This window comes from Polypterus senegalus, chromosome 6, assembly GCF_016835505.1.
Source record: "Polypterus senegalus isolate Bchr_013 chromosome 6, ASM1683550v1, whole genome shotgun sequence".
In the NCBI taxonomy this organism is placed as follows: Eukaryota; Metazoa; Chordata; class Cladistia; order Polypteriformes; family Polypteridae; genus Polypterus; species Polypterus senegalus.
Genome location: NC_053159.1, coordinates 137,594,647 through 137,618,272, shown reverse-complemented (window position 1 = coordinate 137,618,272; position 23,626 = coordinate 137,594,647). Strand labels below are relative to the sequence as shown.

General features: G+C 42.0%; 1 protein-coding gene across 1 annotated transcript in view; it reads left to right on the top strand.

Annotated features, from left to right (window-relative positions):
- Positions 1 to 11,272: 11,272 nt before the first annotated feature.
- The window catches only part of map3k19 (mitogen-activated protein kinase kinase kinase 19), a 99,588-nt gene continuing 87,234 nt past the window's right edge, over positions 11,273 to 23,626 (top strand). The window contains exons 1-2 of the mRNA XM_039757311.1: positions 11,273 to 11,446; positions 20,214 to 20,411. Coding sequence (XP_039613245.1) covers positions 20,238 to 20,411 — 174 coding nt within the window. The 5' untranslated portion in view covers positions 11,273 to 11,446; positions 20,214 to 20,237. The remainder of the gene's footprint in view (positions 11,447 to 20,213; positions 20,412 to 23,626) is intronic.

Here is a 23,626-nt window from a genome sequence, read left to right as displayed (position 1 = left end):
GGGCCATATCATGGCATACAACACTGAGTAAAGTCTTTCCACCCATTCATTATCAAAGTTTCTGAAGACTCTTCTGGCAGAATGGCTGGATGGAGGAACCCATCTTGGGCAGGATGCCAGTCCATTACAGGGCATACACAAACACACACCTAGCTATACATTCATTGATGTGGCAGCAGTTTAGAGTCACCAACTAACTTAATGCTCATGTCTTTATTTCTGACCTTGAATTGTATTTTTGTTAAGGACACACAAATTTACATAGGACAAATAAGACAAAAATTACAATGCAGAAAAATATGTAATTATAAGTCATGGACTTGCATAGCCTAAAACCCCCCAAGTTAAAGTTAATGACAGGAGGGTATTTTTTCAAACAAACTTCTACCACTGCCCTATTGAAAGAATACTGACCGGCTGCATCACAGTGTGGTTTTGCAAACTGATTTGACAGGACCACAATCTTCTCCAATGGATCGTCCATACTGCTTTTAAAATCATTGGGGCTGACCTTCCAGAGCTTCATACCATCTCCTCCAGCCAATGTCTGAGGAGGGCCGAATTCATCCAATCTGATAACAGCTGTCCAGCTCATCCCATTTACAATTATGCCTTCTGGTAAACAGTATGGACGCTTCACCACACACCCCACCCACTTCAGGGACAGCTTCTTCTCTAAGACCATAAGACCACTGAACTCTTAGTAGCCTCATCTGACCTGCCCTGTGCCTTACCTACATGCTGGTTTATGTGAAGTTCTGCTAGATGTTACATCTGTACCGCTGTCTATTTTTATTTTTTTTAACTACTGTTAAACTTTGTGTTCAATTCATTATAATAACTATTCATGGTGGCTCAAAAATCCGTACTGACCCCTACTCTCTCTTCTGTTTCTTTTTCCGGTTTCTTTGTGGTGGTGCCACCACCACCTACTCAAAGCATCATGATGCTCCAACATTGATGGACTAAAAGCCAGAGGTCTGCATGACCATCATCATCAAGTCCTTCTATGAGAACCCTAAATACAAAGAGGACTGTCATTTATGTGAGGTAGAATGCCCAGAGGGGACTGGGTGGTCTAATGGTCTGGAACCCCTGCAGAATTTAATTTTTTTCTCCAGCCGTCTGGAGTTTTTTTTTTTGTTGTTTTTTTCTGTCCTCCCTGGCCATCGGACCTTACTCTTATTCTATGTTATTTAATGTTGACATTTTCTTTTCTTACTGTGTCTTCTATTTTTCTATTCTTCATTCTGTACAGCACTTTGAGCTACTTTTTGTATGAAAATGTGCTATATAAATAAATGTTGCTGTCTGTACAGTTTTGTTTTGCAGTATGTACATTTGGCTATTTTTCTACTACTTTTATTTATTGTATTTATGTACTTCTACAACAACCTTTTTTCTTATTGCCTGCGTTTGCTCAACCCCCCACAACTATGGACCAGAAATTTCACTCTACTCTCACAGTATATGTGACAATAAAGATCAAATTTAATCTAATCTAATGAAAATGCAGACCCACATTTTCTTGTAAGTAAAAATTAACTTACATTAATAATATAAACTGTACATGTTTCCATTAAATGCTCTTATGTGTGTTTTTTTTTCTTCATATCTATCCATTAATGTCAAATTCATTTATCACCATTAATGCTAGGCTTTTTTTTAATATACTTTGGTATCTTTTGTGAATAAAAGTTTTTAAATCTTTTAATGTGACCTAATTTAATTATAGAATTTTGTATTTTAGGACCTGTGGCCACTGAAATGAATCAAGGAGGTTTGGATTTATGGAAAGACTGTTACGTGGCATTGCCTGGGAATAAATAAATGAGGGAAAAAAACTGTCCATTGGAAATTCGCCCTGACTAAACACAACCCATGATGAGACAAAAAGACGCATTCCTAGATAAAGATGTAACCCAGCAAGACAATGAAATTGTTATCCAAATTAATTGAGAAGAAAAACTTGTATGTACTGTAATGGATGGCCGGCCATTTATCCCGGCCAATACCCCCAAGCCGCCAGGTGGAGCCCTCCTTGCAGCGTGGAGGTCCCCAGAAGACCAGCAGGGCATCATGGACATTGGAGTTTTTATGCAAAGCCCTGCTGGATGCCGTGGGGGCCACAGGAGGGAGCTGCAGGGAGGACCGAGGGCTTCTTCGTGCCTTCTGACCCGGAGGTTCGTCACAGGAAGAGCGACGGACTTCCGGGTTGAAGAAAGGGACTATTTACCCTGACCCGGAAGGAATAAGGACTTGTGGACTGGGGATTGGGAACACTTCAGGGTCAGAGATTATAAAAGGACTATGGGAACTCCCAGACAACGAGCTGAGCTGGGTGGAAGGGTGGCAACGCGTCTGGGAGCTGGAGGATTGTTTATTATTGTATTATTGTGAGTTTAATGAGAATTGTGGTGGAGAGTGTGCTTTGTGCACTGTGGCAAGAAAATAAAGTCAATTTGAGGACTTTTACCTGGTGTCTGGAGTCGTGGACAGGGGTTCAAGGAAGCGAGAGCGCCCCCTATCGTTCACAGTGGCGTAGTCGGCAGGATACTCTAGCGTCAGTTGCAGAGGACCTGAAACAAAAATTTCTGTGGGAAACGAACCCTGAGAAGACTACGGAATCAGGAATCACCACAGCAACGCCAAAACCCGAAAAAACTGAGTTCAAAATGGGAAAAAAAAAAGGGCAAGCAAAGCGACAATGCCAGCGGGAGTGCCGTAGGTGCAATGGCCGACGCTCGGGAGGAGTTAAGGAGAGGCCTTACAAGTCCGGAGAAACCTCCAGGAAGCAACGATCCCTCTAAGGTACGTGCTGGGAACGACTTTAAAAATCCTTTAATTGTTTCTCACCTTGTCCCGTGCATGTACCTTGGAGATGACCACCTGGAGGCTCCGAGGGGAAAAGGAGACTGCCCCGAAGACGACGGCCTTCTCCTGTCGAGGCCAGAGCACCTAGAAATTGACTTCCGCATGATGGCAGCTGACGAGGGACACGGTAGCAAACCCGGTGCATTCTGGGAAGGAGGAGCTCCGTGTCCTGCTGTTTGCACCTTCGAGCCCGAAGAAATGGACTTGGTCTTTCCGAAGGGGAAGGGGGAGGCGAGCGAGGCATCGCTCAACCCACAAGAAGGTAAGGAGGGTCGGGAAGTAGCTGATCGGGATGTCGAAAAAATATTAAAGGCAGACCGCAGTTCGCCGAAGAAGGCAACTCGACCCTTCGAGAACTCCAAGTCCCAGAAGCCTCCGCGAGACCCGTCAGAGCACGTGCCTGAAGCGGGCGTGCTCATTGGCTCCTGGTCGGCAGGTAACACGAACAAGGAAGTGAGTGTTCTGCCGGTCGAAATGAATAATTATATAAACTTACGGGAGCTCGAAAAACTAATCGAGCCCGTAGCGAGTGTCTTGCAGGTCCTGACAACCATTGAAAAGATCGTCGGGGATTTGGGAGCGGCAGCCAGAGAGCCGTTGGAGAAGGTGAGGGCCTACGTGCGGCGATTTGGTGGTGCGGCGATACAGGTAAGCGAGACCCATATCGTACATAATAGAGGGACGCGGTGTGATCCGGGCCCGCGTTTAATAAGTAGCGGTGCCAATACACGGCGTACCCTACAAGAGAGGTCGATACGTTAACCGAGTGGTCGGCGGAAGGGCTAATCGATCCGGGGCAGCTAGACAGTGCTGACTCCGGGCGAGGCAGCCCTGAAGACGCCGCCGTAATTTGTAAATCAAGAGGGTGCAGACAGTAAAGGGCTCTCTTCTTGTAATAGAGAGACCCAGACTGTATATAAGCCCCAGATTAAACAGGAGGGCTCTAAGATAAAACGGGGGTCTCCTGACACGAAAGAAAAAGAGACAGAAAAAGAAAAAACACCGGTAGAGGCGGCAGGGGTTTCTCTCCCAGAAAAAGGGGCGGACCTAACAGTTCCTTATTGTTTTCAGTCCCGTAGGGGAAGAATACCAGGAGGACAGAGGCAGTGTTACGGGTGCCGAAGGTTGGGCCATATTTGGCGGAACTGTCCTTAGAGAGAGGGGGATAAGAGGTCAATTTGGAATAATATTCCCCCTAGGTTCTCCAGGGACCAAGATGTTCGTTTTAATCAAGGCTCAACCAGGACGTCCTCTTGGAGGAAGACTTCCCTCTTGGGGCAATAATAATTCGTCGCTGGGGGATACTGTAATGGATGGCCGGCCATTTATCCCGGCCAATACCCCCAAGCCGCCAGGTGGAGCCCTCCTTGCAGCGTGGAGGTCCCCAGAAGACCAGCCGGGCATCATGGATATTGGAGTTTTTAGGCAAAGCCCTGCTGGATGCTGTGGGGGCCACAGGAGTGAGCTGCAGGGAGGACCGAGGGCTTCTTCGTGCCCTGTGACCTGGAGGTTCGTCACAGGAAGAGCGACGGTCTTCCGGGTTGAAGAAAGGGACTATTTACCCTGACCTGGAAGGAATAAGGACTTGTGGACTGGGGATTGGGAACACTTCCGGGTCAGGGATTATAAAAGGACTATGGGAACTCCCAGACAACGAGCTGAGCTGGGTGGAAGGGTGGCAACGCGTCTGGGAGCTGGAGGATTGTTTATTATTGTATTATTGTGAGTTTAATGAGAATTGTGGTGGAGAGTGTGCTTTGTGCACTGTGGCAAGAAAATAAAGTCAATTTGAGGACTTTTACCTGGTGTCTGGAGTCGTGGACAGGGGTTCAAGGGAGCGAGAGTGCCCCCTATCGTTCACAGTACCTACAGTCTGTTTTGGCTGCTGCATAACTGTGTGTGCTATTGACAACATCCTCGCCTCAACCCCAATGTGCTCTTGAGGCCTGATGGGAATTGTAGTCCACGAGTTGGAGCTGTATTTGAGTTGCTCCCCACTATAACTCTTAATTGTGATACACTATATAGCCTATATTTTACGTTGGACCAACTGTATGGCACCTGCAATATTTGGTGAAAATGAGTTCAGTCTTTTGTGTGTGTGATTAGCGAACAAACTAACAAAAAGCTTACAAGTTTATTTTTATAGAAGGGAAGCTAGAGAGAATTAAAGAAAGTGACCTAGATTTACAATATATTCATTAAAACTTCTTCAGACATAAAAATCATGACTGATTGGTTATGGAAGAATGCAAAGATGTACTGAAATCAACCTGCAATGAGAAGTGCACACACAGCAAATGTACGTGGTAGAAAACACAATTCTTCCTTCAAACTGTATTGAGTGACATGTCTTTTGATGACTCGCATATCCTCCATGATTTGTTTTTTTTATTTTGTATATTTTGCATGTGTTGACTAGATGGCAAAATATTGCCAAGGACAGAACTAGCTCAACAAAGTCTGGATTTTAAAATACGAAGCCAAATTATTAACTGGAAAGACCCTGCAAGTGCTAATGTGGGAAAATGGCCACCAGGAGGCAATATGCCACATTTAGTCTAAATAGTGATATTCTGCGGACTCTGACTTTAAGGCATGAGTCATGGAGGGCTGGCTGAAGTTAAAAGAATTCCATTGAACTCATACATTGCAGGAAGGGGACTGTACTACATAATCAAAAGGACAGGCTTTCTAATCATTATACCCGGCCATGCTGATCACCACTGCCAGTTTGACCACTTCAGGGTGCACGAAGTATATTCTGGTATCAGTGAAATTTAATTTTGAAGAGACATGATGAACCAAGGCACGGTGGCACAGTGGTAGTGCTGCTACCTTGCAGTAAGGAGATCAGGTTTCGTTTCCCAGGTCCTCCTAGTGTGGAGTGTGTATGTTCTCCCTGTGTCCACATGGGTTTCCTCCCACGGTCCAAAGACATGCTGGTTAGGCGAATTGTCTGTGCTTAACTGGCCGTAGGGTGTGTTCGGTGTGTGGTTGTGTGTGGCACCCTGCCCAGGGTTTGTTCCTGCCTTGCACCCTAAGCTGGCCTGGATAGACTCCAGCCTTGCCTCTCTGGGGAAATCTTTTGATTCCTCTTTTTCTTCCACCTGGACTTGTCCATCCACTCAGGCTCTTCTGTGGTTGTTATTTAGAACGTTCAGCTCCGCAGGGCTGGTTTAGGGTTTTTTAGGGGGTGCTTATTTTATTATTTGCATACATTTGCTTTTAAGTTTCTCTAAAATCTTTTTGTGTCTTTCAGTAAAGTTTTCATAATCTTTAAGAGTCCCGGGCTTCAACAATGTGATGGAAAATGGATGGAAGAATGCTTCACATCAATGGTGCTTACACCCAGGCTTTGGTCCTGAGTCTCCTTGTCGCCCTGAATGAGAAAAAGATGATTCATAAAATAAAGTGATGTGCCATAATGTTTTCCTTTACAATTTCTTTTTCTTTTTAGATAACATAGATCTGATGAGCCACATGTAACAGACCTTTCAGTCATTTTCAGTTTTTCCCTAAGACAGCAGCTTATTTATTTATGGACACTTGAGATTAAATTATGAACTTTGGCCGAGAGGGCATGTGCTCCCAGTACGTTGCCCAGTGTTGTAGTTGTCAGGCCTGTTTTTTTTAAGACGGGTACCTACACATGCCAATATCCCACTGTGATTTGAAAAGAGGAGGCCCCATAGAATGTGGCTGTGCAGCTTTGTCAACGAAAACACTGCTAACAAAAGGCATTCAATTTAAACAGAAGGGTAAAAGGGGAGTAGCACAAGCACATACCAAATAAATAATACTTATCAGCCCAGTACAGCTGAAAAGGAGAGGCCCTCGTGGTAGCTTCGTGCACCCAAAATAATACCAAGGGGGCCAGATAAGACAAACAATGGCAATTTAACTAAACAGCACCGATGAACACAATGAAAACACAAAAATTGCAGAGCAAACAGAACCAAAAAGAACAATCCTGCAGCTGCCCTGGGCCTACCATTATGCAGTAGATGTTAATCCTCATCTGCCTGGTGTGGTGCCTCATCCCAATCATCCACCAACCTCTTGCACCAAGGCACTCCTTTCTCACCACCCATCTCTCCACCCTCTGTTTTACGTGAACTCATCTGCCCATCGCCAGCTGAGCCTCCGGCCCAAAGTCTCCTCTTGACTCTTCACTCAATTTGGATTTAGTCATGAGTTTTATGGCAGGATTTTTTTTTCATGGTTAACGGGATTGGGAGATGAAATGGGAATCACAAACCAAGTGAACATTCATAGCCAAGAAGTTCATCAACACCTAATCAGAAAGGCCTCTAATGAGAAAACAAAGCGAGAGTCTTAATGCTGAGAGACCAAAGGAAAGATAAAGCAAAGCACACACCACATGTAACTAATCTGTATCCAGTACTCAGATGACCCAGGAGTGCAAGGTGCTGGCCTTTTATATCACTGTGTTGATAATAACACACACCACACACTCCTCGTGGATGACCACTGCAGCCGGAATAATGCAAGGTTTACAAAATGGGGATGTCTTGCACAACAAGATGGAGTCAAAAAAAGATGTGCACATTAACAAATCATCAATAAACGTGTTTCAAAAATATTTTTAAGGTGCAAAATTAGATCCAGCATAATTCAAAACCTTTAGAAGAAACATTCGTTTGTGTAAGCCGACGTCACATTACGCAACTTCTAGTTGTGAGGAATGTCAGATTTGACCACTGCTGCTGTTGATCTTGTCGTAGGACTGTGTTAGTTTATGTGACTGAAAATTGCTGGCCGTGTCACATTTACTGACTGGGTGCCGACTTTCCAGCACAGTCGTGCTCATCTCTTTTCATGTGAGCCAGTAAAGTACTGCCTGACGGAGCCGGCACTGTATGAAGGGTTAACAGGTTCAGTGAGTTCATTCACAGTCTCTGCCCTTTTCTTCTTCTTCTTTTTTTCTGTTCTGTTTTAGTATGTAAAACATGAAACATTGGAGAGATAAGCCTCTCTTCTATTTTCTTTTTACTTCATCATTACAGTCAATGCATTATTCATCCTGATGAGCGTTCATTGGTTGTCAGCTTTCATGCACACAGTGCCCACCCCGCGACTAAAGACTAAAGACAAAACCAAACCTGTGTGGTTTTATTGGAGCAAGGCCTGTAACATTAGATGGCTGGCTTCACGGCAGCACACCACCAACTTCCTCTGATTTGCTAAGATAATGTAAATAAAGCTACAGCTGAAAATCGCTGGAAAAATCACATGATTTGACATGGGCTTTAGCAGATACAAGGCGACTTACAAAAGCGATCAACATAATCGAGTGAACATCAGTCTGGGACACTGTTTTGGATCAAGTGTTACGGAACAAAATATGGAAAATGATGATCCACTGTGGTAACCCCTGATGGGAGCAGCCAAACAAGGTTCACAAGTGAAAAGCTAAGAACAAAATGGAAGTGAGTTACAGTTCCTAGGTAACAAAAACCTAAGAAAGCCACGATCAATTAGGCAGAAATTCACTGAACAAGGTAGTCTTCAAATACTTCTTAAACACATTGGTGAAGCTGCGAAGTCTGAATGCAGGTGGGCCGCTCGTTCCACCTACTAGGAGCTACACATGAAAAAAGTCTGGATTGAGATTTGATGCCATACAGAGATGGTATCACCAGACACTGTTCATCATCAGACCTGAGGGGTGAGAGGAGCGTAGGACTTCATGAGGGTCTCCACTGTGAGATACGCCCGGACACCACCAGACTGAGACCACATCTTTATAAAAAGCACACGTTTTATTAACGCAGTTCTTGTACAACACACAGTGCTCCCAGCACTAACCACCTCTAACATGGGCCTCTTCCCCAATGTCCTTGGACCGCCTTTCCTCTCTCCACGGGAGCTTAGTCCTGCTCCCACTCCCGACTCTAGCTCCCCAACTGTAGGACGACGGCCCCTTTTATTCCCACCCGGATGATACTCTTCCGGCAGCACTTCTTGGTGTGGCAGGAGTGCTGCTCTTGGACCCAGAGGCACTCGGGCGTCCCTGGAAAAATCTTTCTCCATCTTCCTGGGTGTGGCAGAAGTGAATATTTCCCGGATTCCATGAGGCTCGGGGCTCCTCCTGGCGGTGGCCACGGGCCCCAATGGGCTTGAGCCTCCTTGCTCCACTCCCATAGTCCTCTCCAGATCCAGGGCGGTTGCCCCCTCGTGGCCCAGAGGACGTATATGCCACCTCCTGGTCCTTCCAGGCGTCCCGGCTTGGTCTGTCCCCCAGCCTCCTGTGACACCATATATATGTATTGGTACTGACCCATTGACTACTTTGTAGGTGAGCATCAAGGATATGAACTAGTGCTGCTACAGGGAGGCAATGTTGTGATCTGAAAAAAGGGCGACAGGTGCCGTCTGGGCTGGCTGAACACCAGACATGCTGCTACATAGTGAATCATCTGCAGTGGCTTGGTAACACCTTCTAGTACTCCTGCCAGCAGAGATCTGAAGTATCCAAAGCCTGAACCAGAAGTTGTGCTGCATACTCTGTCAAAAACTATGATCTTGAGGATATCGCACAACGTGAATCTGCAAGACCAAGAGACATTTGAATAAATGGACAAGATGGGATAACAAGAAGGTCTGCCTTTGGTAGGTTGAGTTGGAGATGGTGCTTCTTCATTCAGATTGCAATAATAGATGTTAACTGATACCTTGTGGTATTAAGAGGATCTGCACAGAAGAATGGCAGAAAATCCCCAAGTCTAGGTGTGTAAAGCTTGTCGCGCAAAACCCAAAAAGACTGCAGGATGTCATTGCTTCCCAAGGGGCTTCAACTAACCACTGAGTAAAGGGTCAGAATACTTGCATCAATGAGATATTTTAATTTTTTATTTGTAATAAATTTGTACAATCTTCTAAACTCCTGTTTGCACTTTGTCATCCTGTGGTACTGAGTGTTGCTTGATGTGGGAAAAAATTAATTTAAGTGATTTTAGCACAAGACTGGCACTTAACAAAATGTGTAAAAAGCAAAGGGGTCTGAAAACTTTCTGAATGTGTGGCATATCCAGATGTGCAGACTTAATGCACATACCAAAGACGACTTCAGATTGCAGTCACAGCAGCTTGAACATGCTTATGCTTAAATCATCCATGCATTTTTTACATTTTCTTAGTACGTTAGAGTTATGACTTTGGATGGGGTGCCAGTCTGTTGCAATCATGCATACACTCACATTTAGTGAAATTAAATCAATGCAGAGCTGCTACGAGAGTGTGTGCAGGGTGATGAGAGTGGGTAGTGAAGAGTGTCCGGAGTGATTTGTGAGAGACGAGTATCAGCAAGAGTGAAAGGGAAGGTCTACAGGACGGTAGTGAGACCAGCTATGTTATATGGGCTGGAGACGGTGGCACTGACCAGAAAGCAGGAGACAGAGCTGGAGGTGGCAGAGTTAAAGATGTTAAGATTTACATTGGATGTGATGAGGATGAATAGGATTAGAAATGAGTACATTAGAGGGCCAGCTCAAGTTGGACGGTTGGGAGACAAAGTCAGAGAGGCGAGATTGTGTTGGTTTGGACGTGTGCAGAGGAGAGATGCTGGGTATATTAGGAGAAGGATGCAAAGGATAGAGCTGCCAGGAAAGAGAAAAAGAGGAAGGTCTAAGCGAAGGTTTATGGATGTGGTGAGAGAGGACATGCAGGTGATGGGGGTAACAAAACAAAATGCAGAGGACAGGAAGATATGGAAGAAGAAGATCTGCTGTGGTGACCCCTAACGGGAGCAAAAGAAGTCAATTCAGAGCTGCTGAAAAACCTAACATGCATGCGTTTGTGATATGGAACAAAAACTGGAGTACCGGAGGAAAAACAAACGTGCAAAGTCCACTGGGCTGGATTTGAAAACAGGGCCTTGGAGATGTGAGACAGCTATGCTAAATACTGTACCACCATCATTACCATACATTTAATGTGCAAAACAAAAATATATTTTCCCTTTCATATTATAAATGAATGCAAAAACAGTTCCAATATCTCAAAAATTGAGGCAGTAACAGAAAGAGGGTTGTGGGAGGCACTAAACACTCTCTGAAGATAGCGTATTTTTATAGCCTCAGGCAAACAAGACCTGTGAGTTTCAAACTTTTTTCAATGATTTGAAACACATTAAGACAGCAATGGATTGCCACTCACAACTCAGGTTACTGCTGATAAGGAAGAAGCACAATGGATTACAAACAGAAGGAGATTCCAGCTGATTTCTTTGAATTGTATTTAGCCCCCGTGGCCGTGTAAAGAAGCCGGGGTTCGTGTCTGAATTGTAATGCTGGCCTACTGTCTCCCCTGGCAACAACTTGTAAACTCAAACGTCTGCTGGTAGAAGGGAGGCCGCGTGACAATCAAGGAAGGAGAAGGGAGAGTAACGCCGCAAATCAGGGCAAAGATTCTCACACTGCAAGGATTTCAGTTCCAAACGCTGAGAATGTGCTGCACCTAGAAGCAGGAGGAGAGAATGGCACTCAGGCGTTTGCAAGAAAGTGGCTGTGTACTTTATGATAGGACTGATATATAAACACTTTGAAAGGTAAGGCACTTTAATAAGTAGAAACTGTGTTTGGTTAAGAGTTAATGTTGGCTGCCAGTGGATGTAAGCACAGCGAAGAGTGACGTTTAGTTCATATATACCAACAAGGTACTGAAAAAATGGGTATACAGTACAGAGAAGTCTTAGCCGATCTTGTATTAAAGAGTAGTCATAACTTTGACAGAAAGGCTTTCTGCCAGTCCTTTGGTGACTATTAATGGATTAGATGTTAATTTACAAAGCATAATATGTGGCCTTTAAAGTAAAGCTTAAAACTTGGTTTTGTTGTTCAGATTTAGTTTAGTAAAACCTATAATCTATAGGTTGTATAGTTTACACACACACATATATATATATATATATATATATTTATAAACTGGCTGGCATGGTAGTAGTGCTGCTGCCTTTCAGTAAGGAGACCAGGGATCACATCCGAGGTCCAAGGTCTGAACTTGTATTGCATGCTGTGTCAGCACCCCCACAACCCTGATATGACACATATAAATTGTGTACAGTATGGTATACATACATTTATAAAATAGCCATAACAGAACCAACATTTGAAGGGTGCTTGACACTGAAAGTGTAAAAAAAAGAATAAGAATAAGGATAAATACGCTCACCTGCTTCCACATACAGTATACCTGTAACTTGTAAGCTTAAAAGCTTGTGTATATATATATATATATATATATATATATCCATCCATCCGTTATCCAACCTGCTATATCCTAACTACAGGGTCACGGGGGTCTGCTGGAACCAATCCCAGCCAACACAGAGCACAAGGCAGGACACAAACCCCTGGCAGGGCGCCAGCCCACCACAGTACTTCAAACATCCACCTCCATTTTGGAATTTCCTCATTTTCTCACCATATTTATTGTCTTCCCTCATCACATATCCATACCACTTCAATCTACTTTTCTGTACTTGTTTATATGGTGTAAATTAATTTGGAAATAATAAAATATTGCTATCTTGGTGTTTTGATGGTACAGAACTCGCCACCATATTACAAGTGCTAGCATCCCTGATAAAGTTACGTCCCACTAGCGTGAATACTGGGTTGCCATTCCATTTATTCTTTAGTAACTCAAATCGACTACACTTAATACTTGAGCAACTGTTTTCATATTTCTTCAACTGGTCACTGACACCGATTGAGTCACCCAACCAGTCAGTTATTCAGCTGTGCAAAGCATAAAAACAAGGTGGCCATATCTGAGATTTGGAAGACATTTTGAATAAACGAGTTAAGTAATCTGTTATATAAATAATTCAGAAAGACCTGTCCCAGACAAGTTTGTTAGGCTTGCAATTAACACGAAATTTGTTAAAATGGTAAATAATACTACATAAACATACCCTAAGGGGATCATTCTCAAACATACCTTAGAAATTGAGGGTCACAGGGGTTCAGTGCCAGTCCTGACAGCAAAGCAGGAAGCAATGTTGGATGGGACGCCGGTCCTCTCTGGAGCCCACTGACCTGGGGTCATTTTTGGAATTATCAGGGAGAGAAAGACTGACACGGACACGGGGATGACAGGCAAGCACAGACAAGACAGACAACAACCAGGCACAGGAATTGAACCCAGGACACTGGATGAGTGTAGTCGCAGTAGCCATTGTGCCACACACATATGATGCTTTGTGTGAGTAACGTAAGCGTAATTTAAGCAAAAGCAAAACTTAACAGGTAGGACATTTAAACTAATACATTACCAGGACCTGACCACACAGAATTAATAATAATAATAATACAACAAGCATTTAGATCTACTGTAGAAAGCACTTGAAGAGGACAGAAGTACTAGCAGAATCCAAAGTGATTAAACGGTGAGTTGGACCCTCAATTCATATCTCGAGATGCTGACGTCGGTGCAGTCAAGGCGGTTTACACTTCCTCCTCATAACATAGGGCCACATCTATAACACTATCCGTATTACGAGACAGACGTAACAAACCTGGAGAAAGTCCACAGTATGGTGGTTTATTGAAGGACTGGAAAGTAAGAGCTTAAGCAAAAAAAAAAAAGGCGACATTCTAAAAAAAAGAATTTAAAACCATGACAGAATAAGTTGATGCCAACAAATACAGAAGTTCAAGTAGGCAGTTCTCAAAAGGGAATTCATCGCTCCCTTAAAAACATAATTCTGAATACTTCATGCCAGTTATTTTACACTTTTAACTCTCCGCTTGATGTTGTTTTAGTAACACACTAGCTGAACGTGAAATGACAGCCTGTAATTAGCTGAATGGCCCTTTGTTATTCAAAGACTTCTTTTGGGAAAAGGCAAAGTGCTTTTATATCTGTGGAGCCGGCTGGCAGAAGTTCTGCTGCTTTTCTTCTTTATTTGTTTGGGTGTTGTGTGTGCGTTTCTTTAGTCTCTCGCAAATTGAATAAACATGTCAAATGTACAATTTCTAACCTTCACTGGGTGTCTGGTCTACTTTGTGAAGAGGTATCAAGACAGGTGGAGCCTGCGCTCCTTACACCAGTGTTGAATAAACTTCCAGAACAACAAATGTTGAATTTGAAAGTATTGAGAGAGAAGTCCAGCAAAAATGACACCTTTTATTGGCTAACTAAAAAGATTACAATATGCAGGCTTTCGAGGCAACTCAGGCCCCTTCTTCAGGCGAGATGTAAGAGCAGGGACGAAGATGGGGTCTGAGTTGCCTCGAAAGCCTGCATATTGTAATCTTTTCAGGTAGCCAATAAAAGGTGTCATTTTTGCTGGACTTCTCATGTCATCCATAATGGCTAACACAGCACAACACCCTAATAATCTGAACTATTGTAAAGTTGTAGTATTTATATCATGGATCAAGAAGACACCAGGATTCAGAGATTAGTGCTGCTGTCCCTCAGCACAATGGACCAGCAAGAACAAAACAACTTCATATTAAAAGTCTTACGAGCTGCATGTAACTCTGTACCACACATATACATTGGGATGGATGGCCGGAGCCCATGCAGCGGGAGCTGCTGGCCCCTTTTGGGCACTGGTTTCACCACACCGGGAAGTGTAGCCGGGTACCCAATAAAAGGAGCCACCGAACACCACTCAGCGGCCAGATTCGGGTGGAGGAGGACAAGGTTGTCTGGGAGGAGTGGTGGTGCAGAAGAAGGTTGATTTAATTGTGCAATGGTGCTTGGGACTGTGTATTACCTGTGGGATATGGGGAAGACGTGTGCCCACAGACGAAGAAGAAATAAAAGTTTATTTATTGTAGACGTGCCTTCCGTGTCTATCTGTGCCGGGTCAAGTGCCCATATAGCGCCTTACTGTTAAAACATTTGTTTACATAATAAATCGTGATCATTTCCCTTAGAGTCAACTGCAAAAATAAGGAAAAAAACAATATATACTCAATTGTCTTGGAACTGTTTTTTCTTTTCCATATTGGGTAGTCTTGTGAAGTCCAATATTTATAAACACATGATAGCAGATGGGCAGCACGGTGGCGCAGTGGGTAGCACTGCTGCCTCGCAGTTAGGAGACCCGGGTTCGCTGAGTTTGCATGTTCTCCCCGTGTCTGCGTGGGTTTCCTCCCACAATTCAAAGACATGCAGTTTAGGTGGACTGGCGACTCTAAATTGTCCCTAGTGTGTGTGTGTGTGTGTGTGTGTGCCCTGTGCCCTGGGGTTTGTTTCCTGCCTTGCGCCCTGTGTTGGCTGGGATTGGCTCCAGCAGACCCCCGTGACCCTGTAGTTAGGATATAGTGGGCTGGATAATAACAAATCTAACATGGCTTTCTAGGAAGACTTTGGGTTTTCTGTCAGTGGCCAGTGGTGTTGTGCTCCCTGCTGTTTTGATACACATTGGCTCCTTTTGTCTCTGAACTGGATAGGAATGTAGAAAATCTATGGATGGACGCTCAGTATTGTAAGCAGATTGGCAAGCTTCATATAAATATAATATATATATATATATCATACAAGGAATTTGACTTTGACTCTCCAATTATTGTTACATGATGGACATGCACACAATTGATGATACATACCTGAGATAAATAAAAGATACAAAAGTAAATATATGCATACCGAGTGCAAGGCAGTGCAGGAAATACTGAAATATATACCACTTAACAAAACGTTAGGGGTGTTCCCATGCTGAGCGAAGGCAGCCAAATGAACTATTAATGGTTTGTGAAAAGAAACTGTTCTTATATCTGCTTGTTTTACTGTAGTTTAGTCTTTAACACCTGGCAGATGGCAGAAGTTCAAAGAGGTTGTGGCCTGGAAGTGAGGGGTCGATGATGATTTCCCTGCCCGCTTCCTGACTCTGGACTAGTACGGGTCCTGTAAGGTGGGAATACTGGTGCCAGTGATCTTTTCAGGAGACCTGACTATCTATTGTAGCCTGTTCTTGTCTTGTTTAGTTGTTGATTCAAACCACACTGTGATGGATGAGCTGAGAACAGACTCAATGACGGCTGTGTAGATCTGATTGATTCAGCAGCTCCTGTGGTACATTCAACTCCCTCAACTGTTTCGGGAAGAACATCCGTTGTTGTGGCTTTTTGTATTATGGAGTCTATGTTGGTCGTCCATGTTAAGTCCTGGGTGATTATGAAGCCCAGAAATGTGCAGGTTTCCACAATTGACACCTTATTGTTATGTATATAGAATACATTTATTACATATAAAACACCTTATATAGGAGATAGCTAGCTTACCTGTGAAATTTTAGGCTGATTGTGAAACATTTGAGGCCACTCCACCCTAAACATTTTATTTGTATTGGTACTACATGCACAGTTATGTGTGGGGTTCTTAGCTGATTAATTGATTAATTAATTAATAAACAATAAAGAAAAAAGTTTGACGTGAGTGACAGTAGGCTTTGCGCTCTAGGAACCAAGTTATTCTATAACCTTTCAGTAATTATTTATTGCTCTGATGTTATGATCTTTCTGATCATAAAATAGGTCAGTAGGATAGCGATTGACAAGAAGAATCCATAATTAATTGCAGAATTAAGGGATTTACCATAATTGTTGAGATATTATCAAAAATTGATTTGAGGATTCTTCTAGAGCAGCGTTTCTCAACCTTTCAGTATTTGCAACCCGAGTTTTCATAACAGTTTTAATCGCGCCCCCCTAACTTTTTTTGAAAGGAGCCCACTAATACCAATTTGTTCTTTTTTAATTAATGATATATCATAGATGCATATTTTATTATACCTACCTAACTTTTATTGACATTTATCTAACTCTATATTTATTTTTCTAGTATCAGAATGTAGTTTAAATTACTTTGTTTAGGTTTCAATAGATGTATTTTTCATATTTCACATTTTTGTGCCCCCCTTTTTGTTACTTTGTGCCCCCCTAGGGGGACCCGCCCCACAATTTAAGAACCACTGCAGTGTAGAGTGCATCTTTCTCTTGCATGATTTGGCTCAAAAACTAATCAGCACATCATCATCTCATAACAGGTTTAAGTTTTGAGTTTGGTATTTTCTCCATCTAGACGTTTTAGCTCTAGACCGTCCTCAAGAAACACAGTAGGACAGACAGACACACACACCCATCATTAAGATATCAATATTTTTGGTATCAGTGGACCCTAAAACGTCGATATTTGTCAAAAGCTGGAGATCAAAATTTTTGACGAATCTAAAGCTTTCACTCCTCCTCCATAGATGACAGGTTGTAGTGAGGGAGAGTGAAAAGCACAAATGAAACAGAGAACATTCTAGTAGTAAGTTGGAGTTTAAGTAGGAGTTTCAAGATCTCTCTTGTAGTAAGTAGGTGTTATATTGTTAAATTGTATTTCCTCTGGCGGATCTCTGTGTGCCTTGAGTGTGCTGCTACTTGTTCCAGTGACGAGTGTAAACTTTCTTATCGTTGGGGACTGTGGCGCCTAAGCTCATCACATTCAGGCAACTGCTTGCAGCAGTGGGTTTAAATAGCCATCCAGATTGTTGTGTCTTTATCTGAGCTGTGGATAAAAAATATCTTTGCTTAACCTATTGTGAATTTGTCTTGTTTTGTGAATTGACCACTTGGGTTCCTGACTTTTGCTTTGTCCTCCCGACTTCAATTTTCTTCTCATTCTTTCACTTTGTTGTTTCGGCATTTACTGATTTTTCCAGTTTGGACCCTTTTCTTTTTCGCATCTCTCTCCTGGTTTGCCCTTTAAAATTCTTGTTGGTTGATGGACACAACAATAGGAGTTTTTATTTTAGCTCTTATTGATAACAGAGTCTAAGTAGAAACAAAGAAAAAAATGGTGCAGTGCTGTGGAATTACCTACCAGACATTACTCTTAAGCTAACAACTTAATCTGAACTGATGAAGTTGGAGGACATGGTACCAAAAAATGACAACATTGTGCTTTGATGTCCTTATGTAAAAAGGTGACAAAGGTCTCCCGAGAAACCACCAATACAACAGAGAGATGATCCAATCTTCAATTAAAGTTATGGACTGATGGCACACATGACAGTAGTGAACAACACAACTGAAAGAGGAGTAAGTCGCATTGAAAGGCACAATGACATACAGACAAAGAAAAGCAAAAATATTCTGACTTCATCAAAGACAGCGCTAATGTTGTAGACTTACAAATTTGGAACAGTTGTCTGCTGTTCAGTTCAGGTAACGTTAAAACTGCTAAATGGTTTGACCTCTAAATGTTGCTTATTTTGATTAATATTTTGTGTGTTGATTATACACAAGATAAAGAATAAAACTAACTGTGTGGAGAATTTGAATCTCTTAGGTTATTTTTTTTATTTTTGATCCAACCTAACTTACATATGACTTTTAATAGAAAACTCAGCTTGTCGCCTGTCAAGTAATTTTTAGAACATTAGAACAATTTTGATGAGAACAGCCCAACAAAACCCACCAATCCTATCCACCTACTTTCTCCAAAATAGTTTGGTGGTGGAGAAACTGTAAGAAATACAATCTCTACATGTGCCTTTTGGTCTGCTGGTTTTGTTTTGTTATTTTTCATTAACCATAAAGGCAACATAAAGTATATGCTATTTAAATCTCTGTGCTTATCATTTGATTAGATAGAGATAGATAGATAGATAGATAGATAGATAGATAGATAGATAGATAGATAGATAGATAGATAGATAGATAGATATTTTATTAATCCCCAAGGGGAAATTCACATACTCCAGCAGCAGCACACTGATAAAAACAATATTAATTAAAGAGCAATAAAAGTGCAGTGCAAGTTAAAAAATGCGAGGTGGAGAATGCGAGGCAGGTATAACAGTCTATAATCTTGTATAATATTAAAGTTTACCCCCCGCGGGTGGTACTGAAGAGTCGCATAGTGTGGGATAGGAATGATCTCCTCAGTCTGTCAGTGGAGCTACTCCTCTGCCTGGAGATGACACTGTTAAGTGGATGCAGTGGATTCTTCATGATTGACAGGAGTTTGCTTAATGCCCGTCGCTCTGCCACAGATGTCAAACTGTCCAACTTTACTCCTACAATAGAGCCTGCCTTCTTAACAAGTTTTTCCAGGCGTGAGGCGTCCTTCTTCTTTATGCTGCCTCACCAGCACACCACCGCGTAGAAGAGGGCACTCGCCACAACCGTCTGGTAGAACATCTGCAGCATCTTATTGCAGATGTTGAAGGATGCCAGCCTTCTAAGGAAGTATCGTCGGCTCTGATCTTTCTTACACAGAGCATCAGTATTGGCAGTCCAGTCCAATGTATCATCCAGCTGCACTCCCAGGTATTTATAGGTCTGCACCCTCTGCACACAGTCACCTCTGATGATCACGGGGTCCATGAGGGGCCTAGGCCTCCTAAAATCCACCACCAGCTCCTTGGTTTTGCTGGTATTCAGTTGTAGGTGGTTTGAGTCGCACCATTTAACAAATTAATGCGAAAACCCAACATTAACAGTAGGCAGGAAAACAACAAAAAAAAAAGTTAGACAAGCAGCCTTTTCCCTGAATGTTGTGTTTCTAAAATTAAAAAAAAAATTCAGCCCATTATTATCCTGCAGATGTTGTCTTTTTGTCGATTCACCCTAGAATAGCCATTTTCAGACTTCTTTAGCTCAATGATTTTATGTCTTTTCTTGCTGTTTTTCTCTGATGTTCACTAGATGGTGCAAAAAATGTCATTTGATGACTATGGCTGCCATAGAGCCACTCAACACAATAGCCTACTAGCTAGCTGCCTCAGGATGGAACTACACTTATTGAAGAGTGCAGTATGGGAAGGGGAATTTTTACTTGAGACACCAGCAACATTGACTTTGGGTCAATTTACTGCTTCTCTCCTAACAAGACCTTCGCCATGTTCATAATCTTGATTAGATACGTGATGTAATGATGTAAACATTTAAATTACAGCCGTCACTGTACTTCACGCACTTGGAGAGCCCTGATTGATAATAAACAGTACCGTCATATTATTAGTTAAACAATGCATTTTGCCTGATGGCCACAATAGCCGCTATTGTCTCTGACAAGCACAGACGTAAGCAAATCCTAATGAGACAATCGATGTTGGCGGTAAATCTGAGAAACTAACTTGTAATTTTCCCGAGGCAACATATTTGCTTGAAGCTAGCTGGGTTTTGATGATATAATGACTGCCTTACACAAATACTTAGTAATGTATGTTTCAGAGGACCTTCATGTTTGGTTAATCAATTCCAAAGGAAAAAGTGTGCAGTGACTTGAAACATATCTGAAGACCTAGTTAAGAATTAAAAACAAATTTAACTTCTAACAAGGATATCTACTGAATTGCCTTTCAGGGTGACTCAGGATTCCCTCACATCATGAACACAGGAAACTTAATACACAAATTCTTAGAAGCTGTTCTGGAAGGTGACCTGGAAGCCATAAACAATATACTTTTGGATGAAGCTTTCTCTTCAATAAATGTCAACTTTCAACACCCAGAAACGGGCAGCACTGCCCTGATCGCAGCATGTGAAAAAGGTCTCACTGGGGTAAGAACATTAATAAACACTTTCATTTGACTTTTTTGATATTTAATGCACTTTCATGGGTTTCTTCATGGGTAAAACATGAATTATAACTAATAACAGGAACAGCAGTTATGTTTGGGCAAGTTATTTAGGACAGAAAATATTGTCTAATAGAGACAAAAGCCCTTTTGGTGAGACATCCATTAAAGGCTGATGTTTAGACACAACATAAAGTCTTGGGCTTTTTAACGTTAGCTTTGTGAGAACGAAACTCACATACTGAAGGAAACAGATGACACACGTACAATTTATAGATCAGCTAATGAGGAATGGATGTGGACATTGGGCTGCAATTACTATTAAATATTTACTGGCGCATATATTCAAGATGCTTTTCAAGATCAGGACACAGTACAATTGTTTACATCCATAAAGCACCTACTGTGACAGAAATGTCTTCCGTCTGTCCACATGCAACAACATACAATACAATACAATACAGTTTATTTTTGTATAGCCCAAAATCACACAGGAAGTGCCACAATGGACTTTAACAGGCCCTGCCTTTTGACAGCCCCCCAGCCTTGACTCTCTGAGAAGACAAGGAAAAACTCCCAATAAAAACCTTGTAGGGAAAAATGGAAGAAACCTCGGGAAAGGCAGTTCAAAGAGACCCCTTTCCAGGTAGGTTGGGCATGCAGTGGGTGTCAAAAGTAGGGGTCAATACAATACAATATACAGAACAGAACAAATCCTTAATACAGCATAATAATACAAATTTTAGAAGTACGGAGCAGAATTTAACAGTAGATGATATCACATAATAAGATTTGGATTTGTTTAGAGTCCTGGAGACCTCATCCATCAAGCTGCCTCCCCATTTGGCCATTCCGCAGCTGAAACGTTGCTCAGCCAGCCAATCTGATGAGGACCCCTTTTTCCCATGAATCCTGTGATCCTCCATCAGGGATGACTTTACCATAGGCAGGCAAACAACTTGGCAGGTGGGCCGTGGCACCAATTGCCACATTTGAGTACCGAGAACAGAAACAGAATAGGTGAGGGTTAGTATCAAATTCTAACTATCGTGTTACTTATGTTTTAGTGCTAATGACTAACAACAGAGATGCAGTCTGTACAGTTAATCAGCAGCTCTAGTCAGGATATGCTAAACTGAAGTAGTGAGTCTTCAGCCGAGTGGACCACAGTGGACCAATTTTGTTGACATGGCATACTTTTTCTTCAAGGAAATCTGTTCAGACAGTTCATTTTTGTTGGGGTATCCTGAATACAGTATGCGTTGTACATTTTTGTACTGTCAAAATCTCCAATTGAAAAGTATTGATGAGTTTGCAGACTTGTTTATCCTAAAACAGAGAAACATTCTGCGTGACTTCAACTGTAAATTAGTTTATAGTGTCAATTTTACTTCAACTTGTATCTTGATTGATTTATTTTTTTTTACACATTTGACAGCCACTTGAAATGGCAAAACAGTGAAAACACCTGCAGTTGTGTGCGCTGAAGCAAGTACACCTGTCTGCAGGGCAGGGACTGGGGCGGGGTCAAATGTAGGCGGGGTTGGATGATCAAGTATTACCATATAAGGAAGGTGTGGCATTAGATGTGTATTTATGTATTTAATTTGCTGATAGATAGATAGATAGATAGATAGATAGATAGATAGATATGAAAGGCACTATATGATAGATAGATAGATAGATAGATAGATAGATAGATAGATAGATAGATAGATAGATAGATAGATAGATAGATAGAACTGTATTTGTCCCCAGGAAGAAATTTGGCTTTTTACAGAAGCTCTTTAAATAAATAAATACCTATTCACACACACGCACACTATGGTCTAAAAACACACCAGAATGTCTTAAAAGGAGAAAATTTAAAAACAAAATGTCTGACTTGTTTGTCACAGCCAGAGCGAGGCATTACTGTATATAGGCACATTGCTGTTGTTAATAATATTGCTGTTCATAATGTCCTCATCCTGTCCTTTGCTATGAACTCCAGGGGGTCCATAGTTGTGGCCCATAACTGAGCCTCTCTTGAAGTGATGTTACGAGCTAAGCAGCCCACAGCGTATGAAATCACACTGTCCATCACAGAGTTATAGAAAATGTGAAGGATGTCACTTCCCACATTAAAGGAATACAGTCTCGTAAGAATAAAGAGCCTGCTCTGCCCTTTCTTACAGAGCTCGTCATGTTCAGAGACCAGTTCAACCTGTCCCCCCAAATACTTGTAGGAGTGGACCACCTCTACATCCACTCCCTGAATAGTGATTGGACACAGAGACTCTTTGGTTCAGTGAAAGTCAATAACCAGTTCCTTGGTTTTGCTGATGTTAAGGTGCAAACAAACTTCTCCACCTGATTCCTATACTCTGTCTCATCTCACACTTCAATACAGCCCATAACTGCAGAATCATCTGAGAATTTCTGCATGTGACATAATAATGACGTTCTTTATTTATTCAACATGGTATTGATGGTATTGGTCATTTCTTTATCCCTGTACAAAGTAATTGGCATCTCCTACTGTATCAGAATACAGTGAAAGAGAATTGCATTCATAAATATGTACTCACTGTCATGTCTCATCTAGGGTTCCTCCCCTGGTTGGGGTTCAAATTCATGTTCATGTTCATTTTTGATTGTTTCATTTGTATTGAATCCGAGCATCCTTCTTTATTTTTAGTTTTGTCTATGTAAATAAGCTTCCTTTGTTGTGGCTGTGTCACTTGCCAATCATTTATACGGCAGAGAGAGGGCAGCTCCTGGAGGTTCATTGTGAATGCCTCAAGTTAATTGCATTTTTGCAGTGATTGTGCCTTTGGTATACACTAGAATTCATTGTCTGTGTTTGACTACAATTATGGATTATTGTTGATCAGTCAGATAAACTTTTAGAGCTAAAACCAGGAGATGCACATAAAAAACAAAAGAAGCGAAACAAGACTGAAGCCCAACACGAGAGACATTAATCGTGATTGAGAGAACAAGAAAGTAAAAACCAAAAGTAAACGTGAGAAAAGAACACAAAAATAAAGTTGGAATACTTGAGAGATTAGGTATTCACAGATCAGATAAGGATTTACACTCATAGCCATCTTTTTTTCCTGTTATGTTGGTCCCGACCTCAAAGACTACGTCCCAAGTAGAACTGGAAGTGGACCTAATGATGGAAACAAACACTGGCGACCTCTGAGGACCCCA